This window comes from Nicotiana tomentosiformis, chromosome 8 (assembly GCF_000390325.3).
Source record: "Nicotiana tomentosiformis chromosome 8, ASM39032v3, whole genome shotgun sequence".
Classification (NCBI taxonomy): domain Eukaryota; kingdom Viridiplantae; phylum Streptophyta; class Magnoliopsida; order Solanales; family Solanaceae; genus Nicotiana; species Nicotiana tomentosiformis.
The window spans coordinates 82,089,362-82,109,299 of NC_090819.1; the positions used below are offsets into that span (position 1 = coordinate 82,089,362).

Here is a 19,938-nt window from a genome sequence, read left to right on the forward strand (position 1 = left end):
TTTTGTTGGCTTGCCTTAAGGTTTCCCCCGAAGGCGTGATTAAAACTATTTCGAGTCCGGTCCCTTTTATGTTGGAAACTTTGTCCGTAAATAAGGTCCAAACCCCCGATGTCGATTCCGACACCATTACTGTCTCCTTGGTCGCCAAAGGCAGTAGTCTTGGACTGAAATCAACCACAAAGTCAGCCAAGACTTGCGACTTAATTGCAGTCCTTGGTTTATATTCTATGTCGAACTCACTCATTTCGATGGCCCATTTGGCCAATTTGCCCGAGAGCTCTGGTTTATGAAGGATGTTCCGCAAAGGGAAAGTAATGACCACAACTATCGGGTGGCATTGGAAGTAGGGCCTTATCTTCTGAGCGGCGATTACTAGAGCTAAGGCCAGTTTTTCCAAATGTGAGTAGCGAGTTTCTACTCCCGTTAAAATTTTGCTAATGTAATAACTGGGAAATTGCGTACTTTCTCCCTCCCGGACTAAAACCGCACTTACCGTACCTTTTGAAACCGCGAGGATGACTAGCAATATTTCACCTTCTTTTGGTTTTGAGAGTAATGGAGGGCTTGATAAGTACCTCTTCAGGTCCCTCAAAGTCTGCTGGCACTCCGATGTCCATTCGAAATTATTTTTCTTTTTGAGCAGTGTGAAGAAGCGATGATATTTTTTCGACGATTAGAAAATGAACCTGCTCAAAGCTGCTAATCTTCCTGTGACCCTTTGGATTTCCTTTACGTTCGACAATTGATCCAGGATATCCTCTATGGTCTTGATTTTATCGGGATTTACCTCAATTTCTCTTTGTGAGACCAGAAATCCCAGAAACTTACTAGAACTGACCCCAAACGCACACTTCTCGGGATTAAATTTCATGTTATGCTTCCTCAGGATATCAAATGTTTCTTGCAAATGCTTAAGGTGGTCACCTGTATTCAAATACTTAACGAGCATATCATCTATATAAACTTCCATAGTCTTTCCTATTTGCTTTTCAAATATCTTATTTACGAGCCGTTGATAAGTGGCTCCGGTATTTTTCAACCCGGAGGGCATCACATTGTAATAATATGTACCGAAATTTGTTATAAACGAAGTCTTTTCCTGATCTTCTGGGTTCATCTTGATTTGGTTATACCCGGAATAAGCATAGAGGAAACTTATTAACTTGTGCCCAACCATGGCATCAATCATTTGATCGATATTTGGCAGTGGGAACGAGTCTTTCGGACACGCCTTATTAAGGTCTTTATAGTCTACACACATGCAAAAATTATTGTTCATCTTAGGACTACTACAACATCGGCTAGCCAGTCCGGATATCTTATCTCTCGGATCGAGCCGATATTAAGCAAGTGGGTTACCTCTTCCTTGACGAATTTATTCTTGGCCTTGGCAATAGGGCATTTCTTTTGTCTTACCGAAGGTACGTTGGGATCCAAACTCATCTTGTGCACGACTAATTCTATCGGGATACCTGTCATATCCTCGTGTGACCATGCAAAATAATCGACATTAAATTTAAGGAATTCAATAAAACCAGACCTAAGCTCTGGGTGCAGTCCTGTCCCCAAATAGAATTTTTTTTATAGGAATTCTCGAACAATGCGACTTGATCCAGTTCCTCTGTCGTGGACTTCATTGCGTCCGTCTTTTCTGAAACTTGGAAATATCTCGGCACCTGATAATATTCTGACGACTCTGCTCCCGCGCTAACTTCTTCTAGCTCGGGAGTAGGTGCCGGTTCTTGTAATTGCTATGTCGTGTGCTCCTTCCCTTTGCTACTGGAAATCGAAATTGCATTCATCTCCCTTGATGTCGGTTGATCACCTCTTACCTGCTTGATTCCTTCAGGCATTGGAAACTTTAGCAATTGGTGCTATGTTGAGGGTACAACTTTCATCTCGTGTAACCATGGCCTTCCCAGGATGATATTGTATCCCATGTCCCCATCTACTACTTCGAAGAGGGTTGTTTTCATTACTCCTTCAGCATTTGTGAGCAGCAAAATCTCTCTTCGGGTCGTCACACTCGCAAGGTTGAATCAAGCAAGGAGATTTGTTGCCGGAATAATGCTTCCGGTGAGTTTATCTTGCTCCAATACTCTCAATTGTATGATATTAGCCGAACTTCTTGGATCCACTACAACACGTTTAATCTTAGAATCCAACACATTTAAAGAAATTACCATTGCATCGTTGTGTGGTAACAACAATCCGTCTGCGTCCTCCTCTGTGAAAGTGATATCGTCTTGCCGGAGTCTTTTACTATGAGTTATTGATACTTTCATCTTCTTCGCTGCCATAAAGGTGACCCCGTTAATCTCATTCCCTCCGAAGATCAAATTGATCGTTTGGCGTGGGGGTTCTTCTCCTGCTTTCGAAGGTTCCGTGTTATCTCTGTTACGACTATAATTGTTCTTAGCTCGGTCACTCAAAAATTCTCTAAGGTGACCATTCTTCAATAGTGTTGCCACCTCTTCTCGGAGGTGTCGACAGTCCCATATTCGGTTACTGTTCATCTCATGGTATTCACACTATATGTTGGGATTCGTCTGGCTGGGATCGAATTTCATAGGTCTCGGGAATCGTGCCTCTTTAATATTTCTCATGGGTGACACCAACTCCACTATACTGACATTGAATTTATATTCCGATAACTTGGGGTAAGAACGATCCCGAGACCCCGACATCTCTTTATCCTGAAGTGATCTATTGTTTTGACCATGATCGGTCCCTTTGTCAATGATGTACTTGTTTTCTGCCCGGAAGTTTATGCCACGTCCTTTGGTCCACTCGTAAGGCAAAAACCGGCCCCTCGAAGTTCTTTTGTCTGCGTCGTAGTCATCCTTTGATATTTCTCTCCTCTTCTCCCGTCCTTTGGCCGATGATGTAGAACCGACTTGGTCATCTTCGATCCTTATCTTTAACTTATTCCGGGAAGCGCCTGAGCTTCTCGGAATCAATCCTTTGGTGAATGCTTCAGCTGCCCATTCATCCGGGACAGCCGGGAGCAACATTCTTTCTAACGAACTCTCGTAATAATTCGGATTCTTCCTGTGCGATCCTGAATATGTCAGCTTTTCGGGCTTATACTTTTCTGACCCTGACATGAGTCTTGATGAAAGAATCCGCGAGCATATCAAGGGAATCTATGGAATGCTTGGGCAATAATGAATACCACGTTAGAGCTCCCCTCGTGAGAGTTTCTCCAAATTTCTTTAGCAACACAGATTCAATTTCGTGAGAAGCTAAATCATTTCCTTTTACTATCATTGTGAAGGGGGTAATATACTCGTGTGGGTCTAAAGTCCCGTCATACTTTGGCACTTCAGGCATTTTTGTCACGACCCAAAACTAACCCCATGTCGTGATGGCGCCTATCATGGAACTAGGCAAGCCGACTCATTTCCAAAACAAAACGATATTTTCATTTCAAAGATAATTTCAAGGTTATTTAACATAAAAACCTCCATTTAAAGAGTTCAAATCAAAGAAAAACAGAACTGCGGAAAAGAAAAGCCCGACATCGGGGTGTCACTAGTCATGAGCATCTACTATAATATGTCTAACAATATCAAGGCTAACTCAGCCTGGAAAAATAGCTAAATACTACTAGAGGAAGATAAGAGGGAGAAGAGCAGGGGTTGCGATCGCCAAACAGCTACCTTGCTATCTCCAAGAAAATCTGCAAACAGAACACTCAATAACCGCTACCGTGTCCAGCTACACCTGAATCTTCACACAAGGTGCAGGGAGTAACGTGAGTACGCCAACTCTGTAAGTAATAACAATAAATAAAGACTGAGCAGTAGTGACGATAAATAAAGCATATAACGTTCATATCAGGAAAATCTCAGTAAAATACCACATGCTTTTAAAAATCAGGATTTGAATCAAACATCTCGTTTAAACCCAGTTCCAGTAAAAATCATTCAAAGACATTTTTCCAACAGTTTTTCAAACAGAGGCTCAATGCAAAGGTGAGCAAAAATGATGAAATCATAAACAGCCCCTCGGGCAAACCTCACAGTCACTCGTGCCACTCGGGCATACCTCACAATCACTCTTGCCACTCGGGCATACCTCACAATCACTCTTGCCTCCCAGTCACTCAGCACTCGGCACTCGGCACTCGAAACTCGCACTCAGTAGGTACCTGCGCTCATTAGGGGTGTGTACAGACTCCGGAGGGGCTCTTTCAGCCCAAGCGCTATAATCTGCACGGAAAACTCACGTGCGATAATAATAAAGTATGCTGCAGGTGGGCAGCCCCGATCCACACTCATCCTCACAAATCAGGCCCTCGGCCTCACTCAGTCATAAAGTATGCTGCAGGCGGGCAGCCCCGGCCCTCACTCATCCTCACAAATCAGGCCCTCAGGCATTTCAGTAAAACAGGGCATTCGGCCCAAAACATTTATATGCATCAAAATAGAGTCATAAAACTGGGTTATGCGGTAAACAAATATAAACATGACTGAGTATAGATTTTCTATCAAAAACAGTGAGAGGATGGTAAGAAACAGCCCCTAAGGGTCCAAACAGCATTGGCGCAAGGCCCAAACATGGCATTCAGCCCAATTTACAGAAATTCTTTCTAAAACATATAAGTATCAAATGGTTTCAACAAAGTATGCAACTTTACAGTTGCTACGGGATGGACCAAGTCACAAATCCCCAACAGTGCACGCCCACATGCCCGTCACCTAGCATGTGCGTCACTTCAAAATAGTAGAATAATACGAAATCCGGGGTTTCATACCCTCAGGACTATATTTACAATCGTTACTTACCTCAAACCGGTCAAATCTCTACCCCCGCAATGCTCATGCCTCTGGACTCTGCCTCCAAATGCTCCAAATCTATTTACAATCAGTATAATACTATCAATATACGCTAATGGAATGAATTCCACAAGAAAAGCTTCAAAATTAGACCAAAACCCGAAATTGGCTCAAAAATCGCCTATGGGGCCCATGTATCAGAACCCGATAAAAGTTACAAAATCCGAAAGCCCATTCAACCACGAGTCTACCCATACCAATTTTACCAAAATCCGACCTCAACTCGACCCTCAAATCTACAAATTTAATTTCCAAATTTCTAAGTTCCAATCTCCAATTTACATCTCAAAATCATGTAATCTAGTCGGATTATTCGATGATAATTCAATATTATGGAGTAGAAATGATCACAAGAGACTTACCTCAAGTTTTCCTTGAAAATATATCAAAATCGTCTCTCCCCAAGCTCCAATTTGTCAAAAATGGCAAATGGGACGAAGTCCCTGTTTTTATAATTCTGCCCAGACATCCTCGGTTCTGCCTCGATCTTGGCCCTCGATCTTGGCCTTCGATCGAGGTCCTCGATCCTGGTCCTCGGTCCTGCCTTCGATCTTGGTCCTCGGTCCTACCTTCGATTATGACTTCGACCCGGCCTTCGACCGTGACCCTCGACCCTGGGCTCGATCATGCCTTCGATCGTGGCCTTCGACCCTGAGCTCGATCAGGGCTTCGATCGTGGCCCTCGAACCTGAGCTCGATCTAGGCTCGATTTCTGGGCAGAAGCAATTTCCAACAGAAGGAAATTGCAGCAGCTGTTCTAGTTTAATTTTTGATCCGTTAATCATCCGAAACTCACCCGAGGCCCTCGGGACCTCAACCAAATATGCCAACAAGTCCTAAAATATCATACGAACTTAGTCGAATCCTCAAATCACCTCAAACAACGCTAAAACCATGAATTACACCCCAATTCAAGCCTAATGAACGTTGGAATTTCTAATTTCTACAAACAACTCTGGAACCTATCAAATCACGTCCGATTGACCTAAAATTTTGCACACAAGTCCTAATTGACATAACAGAGGTATTTCAATTTTCAGAATCGGATTCCGACCCCGATATCAAAAAGTCAACCCCCCGGTCAAACTTCTCAAAAATTAAACTTTCGGCATTTTAAGCCTAATTTCTCTACGGACTCCCAAATAATATTTCGGACACGCTTCTAAGCCCAAAATCACCATACAGAGCTATTGGAATCATCAAAATTTAAATCCGAGGTCGTTTACATATAGGTCCATATCCGGTCCACTTTTCTAACTTAAAATTTTCAATTATGAGACTAAGTGTCTCATTTCACTCCGAGTTCCTTTCGGACTCGAACCAACTAACCCGATATAACATAATATAGCTGAATAACACAAAAAGAAGTAGGAATAGGGAAAACAGGGTTATAACTCTCGAAACGACCGGCCGGGTCGTTACAATTTTGAACCGCTTCGGGATTAGGTCTGGTGTCGCACTCGGCTTGTACGGCAATTGAGTATACTTCTTCGAGTCCGGGCCTTTTAATATTGGTGGTGCGCCCGGGATTTGGTCCATGCGGGCGTTTACTTCCCTCATAAACCGTAAAAGTTCATTCTTGAACGGGTCGTTTTCGTTATTGAGAACGGATATGCTCCCCCAGCCCCGTCGGAGCCAACCTCACCCCTGGGAGTGTTGTTGTCGACTCTCTGTGTTGTTTGATTTGTGGGAACATCGGGAAGAATTGGATCTCGTCTGTTTGCATCATTCGAAGCCTCGATAGCGCCTACTTCAACTCTGTCATAACCTTATCATGTCGCGTGAGATGGCCTAGAATGATCGCATGTTGCTCTTGCAGGACCCTCACCGCATCCATGACATGCTCCTCATCAGCATCATCGGGAGTTGTCTCCCGAACCTGTCGAGGGTTCTGATTGTCATGCACCGGCATGGAGTCATTCCCCTCATTGCGGGTATCACTGATTGAATCCTCGAAATGAGGCTGATCTCCTCGAATTTCAGGGTTGTGCGTGTTGTAATTAACAGGGTTATCTGCCATATTTTGTGATTTTTTCTAAGACCAAATAATCAAATCACGTTAGTAAAAAAGGCAAGGATCAATTTAATTACACGGCTGTCTAGGCCCCACGGTGGGCGCCAAATTATTTATCCGTAAAATGGTACAGTTGAATTTATACGTGGTTTTTAGACAAGTGAATTAATTTTGATCCTGAAATAATGTAATAATTGAAAAAATATACAATATTTAGCCTTAAAAATGTTGATGAAACAACGGAGATGACAGTTCTAGGAACAAGGTTTTCGGGCACAGCAATGATGAGATCAAAAAGCGCAAAAGTAAGATTGTATTAAGTTTTGTATAGAATATAGTGTAAGTTTAGCGAGAAAATTCGTGTCCTTTACAATGATAACTGGGCTTACTATTTATAGTTGTACCTAGGAAAGGAGGTCCTAAGATCTTGCCCTTCTTTAATGTCAATTATGAGCGATATTGATAAAGATGTACCGGTGAACATAAATACCAAATTTTCTGTAACTGGCCGTCACTCTTAGTGCTGTAGAATATTCCTTATTAAATACTATCGGGCGCAGAGCATTTAATACATCTTTATGAACGTTATCCCTTCCGGTGACAAGCGGAATGGATGCATTCGATTTTCGGTCATCCCAGTCTTAGGTTCCACGTGTTTTTCCTTTAGATGACTACGTGTCATATCATATTTTATCATATACAACTGCTTCAATCGAACTCAATTTCTATGTAACATTTTCGTATCAAACATTATTATTATGATAAAATCTTCGATTTGCCCAGTAACTAAGGCTAGATTTTTATTTATTTTTTTAATATATCTTTTCCCGTTGTTGCTGTTAACTGGAACAGAGTCGAATCAGCAAATTAATACTCATAAGAACTCTTTATGTATATATTTTAGATCTAATTTAATCGACGAAAACAATAAGGGCTACAGTACTTTGGAATCCGAATTAAATAAATTAATAATCGAAAATCGAACCGAAAAATTGAAATTTTAAAATTTTAAATCAAAATCGACCGAAAAAACTGAATAACCGAAATCGAAATAATTTTTTTTTGGTTTGGGTCGGTTTGTTCGGTTCTGTCCGAAATATACCCACCCCTACTTTGGATGGGCAAATAAAAATTGAGATTGCTACGAGCATAACTACTTAAATTGGTTTCCTGTTGAATTTTACAATCCGAAAAAGGTAAAGAAGAATTGCATACGAGACACTGTATCTGACATTTCTTATCGAGTGCTTGTCACATTATTTCTTCGCATTTTTTCATTGAGAAAATGGCCAAATATACTCATTTACTTTCATAAATTGTCTATATTTAACTTGTATTATATTATAGGGTTAAATTTACCTATATAATTAATAAACTTTTAAAAATATTCTTTGATCTGTTAAGTAATCTAAAATCTCCCAAATTCTTTTTATTTAACTCACTTGTTGTTCTTCTTGGTTCACTATTTTTGAAATAATTTGCATTCACATGCTTTCTTAATTAGAGAGAAAAAAAAAGAGAAAAAAAATATTGAATAATACAACCGAATAAACAAAGTATAGTAAATTGAAAAATCTAAATTAGATAGATTTTCTAAATTCTAAAAGTATTTACAACATCACAATTTTAATGAATTCATTGCACCAAATATATGTAAACTTTGCAAATATTAATGATTGAAATTAAAGTTCCTCAAAGACTTTAAATTGTCTAATTCAACTTTTTCAATCTTAAATTAGTCGATCAAACTTTATACTAATCAAGCAATGACAAAATATATTTGAATATACGTGTACATACATGATGATATAATACACAATAAATAAAGCACTAAATTCTACGGTATATATATGATTAAAAATAAATAAAGTTCTAAATCAATTTTATTTATTACAATAAGAGAAATGTGTGCATTGGTAATTAAAAAAATTATGAATAATTTATATAGTCTAGTAACATTAGCTATTTTTGAAAATAATAAAGCAAGAAGAACAACAAGTGATTTAATAAAAAGAATTTGAGAGATTTTGAATTACTTAACAGATCAAGTTGTATTTTTAAAAGTTAACTGTAGAAATAAATTTGGCCCGATAATGTAATGATAAGGATAAATTTAACCCGATAATACAATAAAAATTAAACGTAAACAAATATATAAAAGTAGAAGAGTATATTTAGCATTTCCCCTTTTTCATTTGTAAAAGCAAGTGTAGAATCCTTGTGAAATTGCTGTGAATCTTGTAAAGGCAAGTGTATGAATTATTTATGTACAAAAAGAATATAGAACAAACATTTTTCACTAAACCGAAAAGGCAATGGCAAATATCTAACATTCGCCCTTGATAAAAATAACGTTGGTAGGGACAAGCATCAACTCAACTTCAGAGCAAATAATAAAGCGTGAATCCATTCTCACAAAATGTAATGAGTTCATATAATTTCTGGAATTAATATCCATATAAGCATTGATAATTCACTCTAGCATTCTAAAATACTAATGTAATTTATATTTTTGGCACATCTATAACAAAATTTTGCAAACATAAAATGATATATAATACATCTATTGTCTCATCTTATATACTAACATATTCTATAGAATTGAGCTTAAATTTGTCACGCACATACAACCATTATCTTCGTAGTGTCATTTTATAGTATATGCATCACTTGTCTCATCTCTGGCCTTCTTTGCATAGTTCATCTAATTGGCAAAGGGCATCTATGACAATCAATTTCTTATACGGAGAAACCGCAATCGAAAACCGATTTAATTCGACAAACGCCAACAATCAACAGCATCAAGTTTTATCACATCCTTAAATACAAACCAGAAGCCGAAACAACACACATCCTTTAATCCTAGTTTAGAAATCCGTAACAGTATACTAGGGTGAAGAAAACATGAGAGAGCCATTATGTTTGGAAAAAGAAAACAAGAATAAAGAACCTTAAATGAATGGTGAAATAGGAACGATGTGAAGTGGCTCCTCAAAAGATGAGGATGTGAAAGAGGCTGATGATAAAGAGAATATAAATAGACGTGTGGAGAAGCTAGGGTTTCCGAGATGTGATTGTTGTGAAATGACACTTTAGTACACTTTTTTTTTAAAAAAATTTGGCATTCTAGATTCTTATTTCCAAATATGCATAAGCATACCTATACTCACGTCATATGACAATTTCGTACCCTTATTCTGTATTCTTCCGTTTCCGACTATTCCTGGTACTGTTTGTTTTTAACTTTCAAAATATACCGGAGAAACTAAAGGAAAAATAATACTTCCTTGACCGGACACGGAGCTTAAAAAAAGAGAGAAGACTTTTGAACTTGTGGTATAAAATGAAGCACATATATTTTGTGTGGCTATAAATCATTGCATAAAAGTAAATTATTTCCAAATAGGGAAAGTGGTCATTCTTTTTTATACGGACTAAAAAGGAAATAGGTTCACATAAATTGAAACGGAGGTAGTACTGCATTACTAATAAGTAGAAGATCATTTGCTTATTTTACCAGTAAATTACACTTCTGTTTTTAGTGAATTGAATGGAAAAGAGTAGAATAATAGTCAATATTGTTATGTCTATCATTTTATGTTCAGTGACAATTGTACAAGAGAACTTGAAAAGTAAACAATCAATGACCATATGAAGAAGAATAACCGAGTGCTGCGTGACTCACTTTTTTCCACGTTGTTAATTGTCTTTTTTTTTAAAAAAACTGAGAAAAGTATTGTAATAGTGGGTTGGTTCACTTACGAGTTATGCAAAATTATCGTACGTGAATTCCATTGTTCTACACAAATTACTTATTTTAAAAACACATTATGCCTTTAAATAATTCAATAACTTATTATTATTCTATCTTTTATTCAGTATAAAATAATATATAAATTCTACGACCAGTGCGTTAATTATATGAATATTATTTATTTCTTATGTGATCATTCAACCAGGGATAATCACGGTTCGGTTAAAAACCGAATCAAATTCGAAATCAAACTAACCCGCTTAAATAAATCGATTTTTTTCCAGGTTGGTTTGATTTTAGTTTACATTTTAAGTAATAGATAATATTTGGTTCGATTTGGTTTTATTTTTGAAAAAATCGAAGAAATAACAACAACAACAACAACAACAACAACAACAAACCCAGTAGTTTCCCACAAGTGAGGTATGTGGTAGGTAAGATGTACGCAGCCTTACCCCTACCCCTGGAAGGGCAGAGAGGCTATTTCCGATAGACTCTCGGCTAGAGACCGACTGAAAAGAAAAAGGTAATTGCAACAAGCCAACAAGTAGGAATAACAGCAAGATGAAATGAGATTGAATCCAAGAATACAGTCAAACTCTAGGTAGTAATAGTTATCTATGGATAAAAGATATCATACTAACACTAATGTTAGCGATCTGAGTAAGACAAAGAGAAACGCTCAACTACCTACGAACCTCCTACCCTAATCTTTGACCTCAACACTCTCCTGTCTAGGGCCACGTCTTCAGTCAGCTCCAGTTGCGCCATGTCTCGCCTAATAACATCTCCCCTAGATTTCTTAGGCCTAACTCTACCCCTCCTGCTACCCACTGAGGCTAACCGCTCGCACCTTCTAACTGGGGCTTCTATACTTCTCCTCTTAACATGCCTGAACCATCTCAACCTCGCCTCTCGCATCTTATTCTCCACAGGGGTCACTCCCACCTTTTCCCGAATAACTTCATTCCTAATCTTATCCAACCGGGTGTGCCCACACATCCACCTCAACATCCTCATCTCAGCTACTTTTAGCTTCTGGGTATGAGAGTTCTTGACCGGCCAATACTCTGCTCCATACAACATAGTCGGTCTAACTATAACCTTGTAGAACTTATCTTTAAGTCTCAACGGCACATTCTTATCATACAGTACCGGAAGCGAGCCTTCACTTCATCCATCCTGCTCTGATACGATGCGTGACATCTTCATCAATCTCCCGTTACCTTGTATTATAGATCCAAGATACTTGAAACTAACTTTCTTGGGGATGACTTGCGTATCAAGCCTCACCTCCATATTCCTTTCCTGGGTACCGTTGTTGAACTTGCACTCCAAGTATTCCGTCTTGGTCCTGCTCAACTTGAAACCCTTAGACTCTAGGGTCTGCCTCCAAACCTCCAGCTAGGGGTGTTCATAAAAACCCAAAAAATCAAATCAAACCGAAAACCGAACCAAACCATCCAAAAAAACCGATACTTTTTAGGTTTGGTTTGGTTTTGATTTTAAATTTTAAAAACCGATCAAATTTGGTTTGGTTTCGATTTTAATAAAAAAAATAACCGAAAAAAATCGAACCAAACCGACTATAAAAGTAGCTATTTAAAATTATTATTACACACACACACACACACACACACACACACACACACACACACACATATATATATATATATATATATATATATATATAAAGTTTTTAAAATTTTATGGTACATATTAGTCATTTATATTTTTAGTCTAGTTTTTTGCTATTATAATAATCTAATTCTATGTCTTCTAGTTTGATTGGTATTTTTTTTTTGCTAAGTATAAGAATTTATTTCATGTTAAAAATAATCGATTTTTAATTGAGTACTTAAATTATTAATCACTGTTTGAGTCAATTATCATCAATATATCTTGGTAAATGATAGATTTCTCAAAGAGCAATTGGTTTGATAGCGTTACGTTGAAAATGTAATCGCTGGAATATGCGTTTGGTAGTGTATGTCTCATATTTAAGAAAAAACCGATAAATAACTGAAAAAATTGAAAAACCGACAAAAACCGAATCGATAAAAAACCGACTTAATTGGTTTGGTTTGGTTACAATATTTGAAAAACTGACTTACTTGATTTGGTTTCTTTTTAGGGAAAAACCGACCCAAACTGAACCATGAACACTCCTACCTCCAGCCTCTCGTTAACACCCCGCGTCTCGTCAATTAAAACTATGTCATCAGCAAATAACTAAACCAAATCGATAAATTGGAGGATGGGGTCTTTTCCTCTCACATTTAACCTTGATTAATATCTTTTTCACTCCATAATCTTTAAGAAAAATGGAGATGTATTTTACTCCATAGCATCACTTTACTCAAAAGTAGTTCTATTGTTGGTTAAAGTTTAATTACTGAATTCGATGGCCCTTACACTTCATTAGCTATCGGAAGATTTCTGAAGCATGCACTCTTGGATATTTGAAGTATTAGTCTTCAAATCTTGTTCATTATACAGGCTACTAACCTTCTTCAGGCAAAAATGGTCCGTAACATTAGAATATTATTTTGCCCAACTATCGAAGTCCTACCTCATTAACAAGTGCAAAATAGTCTAAAAGGAAGAGGGGGGAAAATCCAATACATTTAGGGAAACTGCACCAGCTTTGTCAATTTATAAGTAGTTTATTATAAAAATTAATTAATTCATAAAATATTATTAATATTGGCAAATTAGTTATTTGTAACAAAAAAATATTTATTTTTTTCTTTATTTTGAGTGGGTGTTATTAGAATAGATTGGATACATTTTAAGGAGCTTGAATTTCAGTTTGAGATGATTTGGTGGAGTTTTGAGGTGGGTTGGATTAAAAATTTGAAATAGAAGTTGAACATGAAAAAAATGACATGTGTATCACATTGTGTATCATTTGTGTATCACATATGTATCATATTTGTATCAAATGTGTATCACATATATATCCATGTGTGTGTGATACATGCGTCATACATGTTTGAAATATGTGTTGCAGAAGAATTTTTTGAACTCGATTTTAACTACAAATTTTGATACCAAATCAGTCCAAATCACCTCCAATTTTGTATATTGACTCATCTATATGTTTTCAATGAATTTCAATTATACCCATCGAAAAATATCCTTTTTTGCTTATGTGTGTGTGTGTGTGTGTGTGTGTGTATGTGCGTATGTATGTATTTCTATGATTCTATCACTTTGTTTGCTACCTCATCCATAAAATGTTGCCAATCACGCTTAAAAATATGAAAAGAGATCTTTGCGTATGATTCTTGGAGAGAAAGAAGCTTATTTATTTCGGTTTACAATTTCTTTATGCGTTTGGCTAATTTTGGTAAGTCTATAATTATTTGGCTTGAGATTGGTAAATTAGCACTTATTTGGAACATTTCTGTAAGATTCCCATATATTTATGTGTGATCAAAAACGAAAAACCAAATCAAACCAAACCGACAATAACTAAACTAATATTTTATTATTATTATATTTGATTTGATTTCATAAACGTAGGATGTTTCTTGTACCGGACTGTCCTTTTTTATTTGATTTAGTTTGATTTTAATAATTATAAACAAATTAAATTGATTTGATTTTGATTTTAACAAAAAAATCGACTCAAATCGAACCGCCTCTAATTCAACGATTGCATTATTATGCTACGATTAATTGGACAGAAAACAACTCCATAAGTTTTTAGTTAGTGGAGGTGATCTCCTATCCCCTCCTTTTTTACTTGGCCACACAGAGGAAACCAAGACGTTGTATACATAATACACCACTAACCTGTTATTGCGTTTGGAGTCGGCAAATACTACAAAAATCATACTTGCAGAAGGACATAGGGAAGGAATATAAATGTACAAATATAATCTAGAACAAACATACTTCTCTAAACCAAAAATGCAATGGAACATACTTAATTTTGCCAAAGAAAAAAAATCAATGTAAATAATAAGACATCAACTCAATTGCACAACACATGTCAACGAGTCAATCTATTTCCGGAATATGTAAAGAGTCCATACACACTTAAACTATATAAATCTAGAATTAATATCAATATGAGACAATTCATTCTAACATTCTAAACTATCAATCTAACTTCTAATTTTTTGCATAAGCTCTAACAAATTTTGAAAAGAAAAAAATGCAATCTCTTGTCTCATCCGTTGAACTTCTTTGCAAAGACATTTATCCATTCATCGTCGTCACTATCATACTCGTAGCAAATATGTAATATGGGCAATATTTTGGCTAATGGAGTCCATCTCACGTAAGTATAAGAATCTTTGTAGACTTTGTTGGCAATATTCTTTGGGACCCAAAAATATTGCATTGTGTGGTGCACATCATTTGCACAAGTTGTATCTCTTTTTTTACACCTAAGAGGCCAAAACGTTTTTGCCTATAAAAGGGAAGGCCATTAGTTCATTTTAAACACACCAACAAGACTTGAATCTTCATTTCTTGTTTCTTCCTTTCCTCCTTTATTAAGAGTGTTTTGTATGAGAGTTAGTGTTGGGAAACACTTGTGTGAATCCATTCTTTGGAGTGATCTTGTGAGGTTATTCTCTTAGGGTATTTGGGATTAATTAGAGTTTTACTCTAATTTTGTACTCTCTTTTGTACTCTTGTTGGTATAGTAAAATTGCTCCTCTCCGCTTGTGGACGTAGGTCACTTTGACCCACGTTAAATTTGTGTCTTCTTTATATGCTTTAATTGTCATTATTATCAACTTGTATTGTATTTGTTATTATTATTATAATGTTGTTTGACTAAATACCGCACTACCCAAGTTCTCGATCCTAACAAAATATCTACCGTGCCTCGAGAAAGTGCTTCACAATGTAACAAAAATTTACCTTGCTTTGATAAAATATAAAAAGAGAAAAAACGTTTTGAAGATTGTAACATTATGTTACAAATACGGATCACCACCCTATAGTAACATATTTCGTTACTTTTATTTTATTTCTTTCCTTCTTTGCATAATCCATCTACTTTACAAAGAGCATTTATAACAAATTTTACTAATTATAAGACCTCAAATTCTTATACAGAGAAACCACGATCGAAGAGCGATCTAATTCGACAAACACCAGCAATCAAGAGCATCAAGTTTTACCACATCCTTAAACTCAAACACCAACAGTAGGGGTATACAAAAGAAAACTGATAAACCGCAATAAACCGATAATTCGAGTCAAATCGGGAAAAAACTCGATGTGATTTTAAAAAAAAGTCAAACCGAAATCAAACCAACCTGATAGTACATTTATATAATTTTTAAAAATATTTTATACATATAAATATTTATTGTAATATAATTTATAAATATTTTTTAAACTTTTTTACAGTTTTATCTTTTAACGTATTATTTCAAATTTAGACTTAACATTCTTGAATGGTAAATAAATTTTAAAGCCCATAAATATAGTAACTCAAACGAAGTTCAAATCAATACTAATGCTAACAAAAGAAATTCAATTCAATACTAGAAATGACGATAGTGTTGAATAATTATTTTAGTTTTACATTGGTTTATAGTGAAAATGCATAACTTAGTTTATCTTTTTCTTTAGTGCTTAGTTACGTAATTAATATTATTACTTATTAGCTTATTTTAGCAGGACCTATATAGTATTTTTAGATTATGTTAATTTTCATTCTAGCTTATTAATTAGCAATATTTGTTTTACGTAATTTTATTATTTTATCTTTGTTATTGAATATTTTAGTAATGCTATGACTTATCTCATATTATTGTGTTAGTTTCTTGGAAAATACATTATATAGTTGTATTTTACTAGAACTTAAGAAATATTTGGAGCACAAGTTACATATTTTATGCTATGAAGACTTGAAAAATCAAGACTATTTTTCATACATATTTTTCAATTTTGGCAATTCTAGACTATTCTTCTATCCTAATATAGTGGCTTTAGCTTTCCAGTACTCGCGTAATATGACAATTTCGTACTCTTGATTATGTTCCTCCATTCGGACCATTCCTAGTAATGTCGGCTTTTAACTTTCTAAATATACCAGAGAAACTGAAAAAAAAATCGTTTGATTTTATGTCTAGTCACTAAGAAAGCAAAAACAATCTCAATTTCCTACTTTCCTCTCCTTCAGTGGCGGAGCTGCAGTTCTCCAAGGATGGTCAGGCGCACGCCCTTCGTCGGAAAATTATACGGTGCATATAAATAAAATGTTGTTATATTTTAATATATAAAATAGCTTGCACACTCTTAACATAACTAGGTGAGGTAGCCCCGAAGAGTGTGCAAAATATTCCAAAGTAGAAGTGTGTCATTTCCAAATCTCAACCAACCTTTGACTTTCTTTTTCTTTTTTAATTTTTTAATAAATAAATATTAAAGATCATTATTTAATTAAAAGCTACTTAATAAAAAATTCTAAAAGTTCTTTACTAGATCTAAACCTAACTTTGTAAAAATAGAAAGAAGAAACACAGAGGAGAAACAAAAGACCATCCCTTGCTTTTTGCCTTGCTAGCCTGTTGCGTTATTGTCGGATGCGCGTGAAATCTTGCACTCTAACTCTGAATCTGATTCAATTTCAGGTTAGACTCTTCTGTCTTTCTTTTTTTTTTTTTTTTTGCTCAATTTATAATCTGAATTTTATTGTTAGAATCTTTAGAGATTGAAAATTTACTAAATATTTCTAAATCTCTTAAATAATTTACAACTAGAATAAAATAACTTATACTTAGATTACCCGATTCATAACATATATTTGTTCTTTAAAAAAAAAAAATAAGAAAAAATTTGGTGGATGTGTATACGAATTTGGTTTTTAAATGTTTCTTTCATGATGCCTAAGCTCATATTAAGAGAGGAAAAAAAACTCATATTAAGAAGCAAAACATGTATATTGCTCTTGGATCCTGCTAATCAAGCTGGAGTGGTTGTAAAGTTTAGCTTTTTTGACTTGTGTAGTGTTAATAAATGTTCTTTCTATTTCAAAAAAGTGTGTTCAAGTGGAAGAACTTATGCTATTGGTTTCAAATATTTTGAATTTGTTGGGAGCTTCTTTTAAACGTATGGATGAATTTCGAGAATCTAAAAAAGAAAAACTCCAAGAGGCATAAGAAATGGGTGAGCTAGAAATAGGTAGAGGCTTGAATCAAGAGCTTGGTCTTGTTAGAGGCGGTGATACTCGTTGGGGATCTCACTACAAGTCATTTAGGAATTTTATATTTTTGTTTGACTCGATTGTTGATGTACGGGATATTGATCAAAGGTTCTCCAATTTAGGTGGACTTGGTGAACTTTCAAAAAAATTAGTTGAGACAAAGAAGAATATTACTTATCCTCTTGTATTCTGCTTAGTGAAACTTGTTTTGCTTCTGCCAGTTGCCACTGCAACTGTTGAAAGGGCTCTTTCTGCAATAAAATTTATCAAGAATGACTTGCGGAATCGAATGGATGATGAATTTTTGGACGGTTGCATAGTGCCTTATGTAGAAAAAAAAAGTATTTCGTACTATTTCTAATGAGGTTATTATAAAAATAATTTAAGAGAGAAGACCTCGTCGAGTACAATTGTAATAATATATTTAAATTGTGCTTTCAGTAGTAATATTTTTTTTTGTTGATTCCTTTATATTGGTTTTGATTTATACAATAGTTATGTTAAAGTGTTTTTTTGATTTAGCTAAATATTGTATATTTTATTATAAAAAAATTTGGTGCACCCATTCATAAAAAAAATATTTACTTATTCAAAGGTTGAACACCCATCGTGAAATTTCTGGCTACGTCACTGCTCTCCTTTATCAGGCTCCTAAGCTTGCATTGCATATAGACGTCATAAAATAGAGTGCAACGATAACAAGAGTGAAAAAGGAGTTTGAAAATTTTTTTTCTGAAGAAACTTTGTCAAATTTAATACTCTAAAATTCAAAAATTATTTCATAAGGTTCACCGATAAATTTTAGACAGCCCAACAATTGGAATATTAAAATACATTTTATTCATTTTCGGCGGTTGCCTAATGAAAACAAAATGAAGCTAAGGGAGCTATTTGGGGCTAAAAATTGGAGTTAGAAACGTTAGAAACTTATATGCACCGCATGTTTACGCCCAACTAATAAATAAATAACACTTATCACTTTATTTAACTATAGCTAATTACTTATGTATTTTGCACATAATCTTAATTAATAACATTAAAAGTACTTATTATCTTGCTAAATATATTCTCCGTTGTGTTCTAAAACGACAACATCATGTAGATTGATTTTATTTTATGTTACTGTACTTTCTTTTTACTTTTTATAAAGAAAATTTTCTCAAATTAAATAGATATTATCCTTTAAAAAAAAAAATCAAAAGTTGACAGACTCATACAAAAAAAAGATTCATAGAATTGCACCTAACTTTCATGCTTACACTGTTACTAATCATGAAAATTAATAATATATATTAAAAATAACTTAATCTGGAATAGAAAATTAAACTTATGTTTTAACAGTTTTTTCTTAAAAAGAATAATTCTTTCAGCATGCAAGTATACTTGTAATTAAAAGCATGAAATTAACAAACCTGTATGTATTCCAATCTCTTAACTCCCAACTAGTCGTAGTATATAGGGGAATAACGGAAACTTCCGATTGAACCAGAACCTAGAAGAAAAACGATATGTAGTAACAAATCGGTGACTTTAACTCTAAACTTTCTATCGTTAAGTTATTATGGCTTTATTTTCTTTTTAAATTTTTTATTTGTTAAAAGTAGGACTCCCTTATTGCATTTCAACTATTTTCTAGTTCTTATGATAATGTTATTATTTCTTTGGTTTCTATTTGATGGTACTAATATATTGTCCCTTCCCTTCTCTTCTCGTCTTTTCCGTCTTCTTGAGCCGAGGGTCTTTCGGAAACAGCCTCTCTACTCCTTCGGGATAAGGGTAAGGTCTGCGTACACATTACCTTCCCCAAACCCCACTTGTGGGATTTTATTGGGTTGTTGTTGTTGTTGTTGTTGTTGTAAAAGTAGGACTCCTTATAGCCTTGGTTGTCTTCTATGGTTAACTTAAGTAAATCGGATGTAAACACCCGGGTGCAAGTAAGTTTTTACCGAAACTATTTGGAGTTAAAGAGAACTAAGAATAAAAAACTGCCTTGAAACTAACCCTTTTATGGATTTTATCCAAGTTCAGGCATTTTTTCTGGTATCGAAACTGCCTGACCACCTATAGAAAAAAATGTAGCAGCTTGTTTGGATGATGCAGGGTAGGAATATCCCGATTCCTCTTACTTAACAAATTAACACAAGAATATTCT

At 35.3% G+C, this 19,938-nt stretch overlaps 1 protein-coding gene across 1 annotated transcript; it reads right to left on the reverse strand.

The window, feature by feature from the left end:
* Positions 1–2,039: 2,039 nt before the first annotated feature.
* Positions 2,040–2,516, reverse strand: LOC138897733 (uncharacterized). The gene has a single exon (XM_070183742.1). It carries the CDS (start codon positions 2,514–2,516, stop codon positions 2,040–2,042), a length of 477 nt encoding a protein of 158 aa, XP_070039843.1.
* Between the last annotated feature and the right edge of the window lie 17,422 nt (positions 2,517–19,938).

What these genes read in the sequence shown, in the direction of transcription:
- LOC138897733 (XM_070183742.1), bottom strand. Translation starts at nt 2,516, where the DNA reads ATGAACAGTAACCGAATATGGGACTGTCGACACCTCCGAGAAGAGGTG.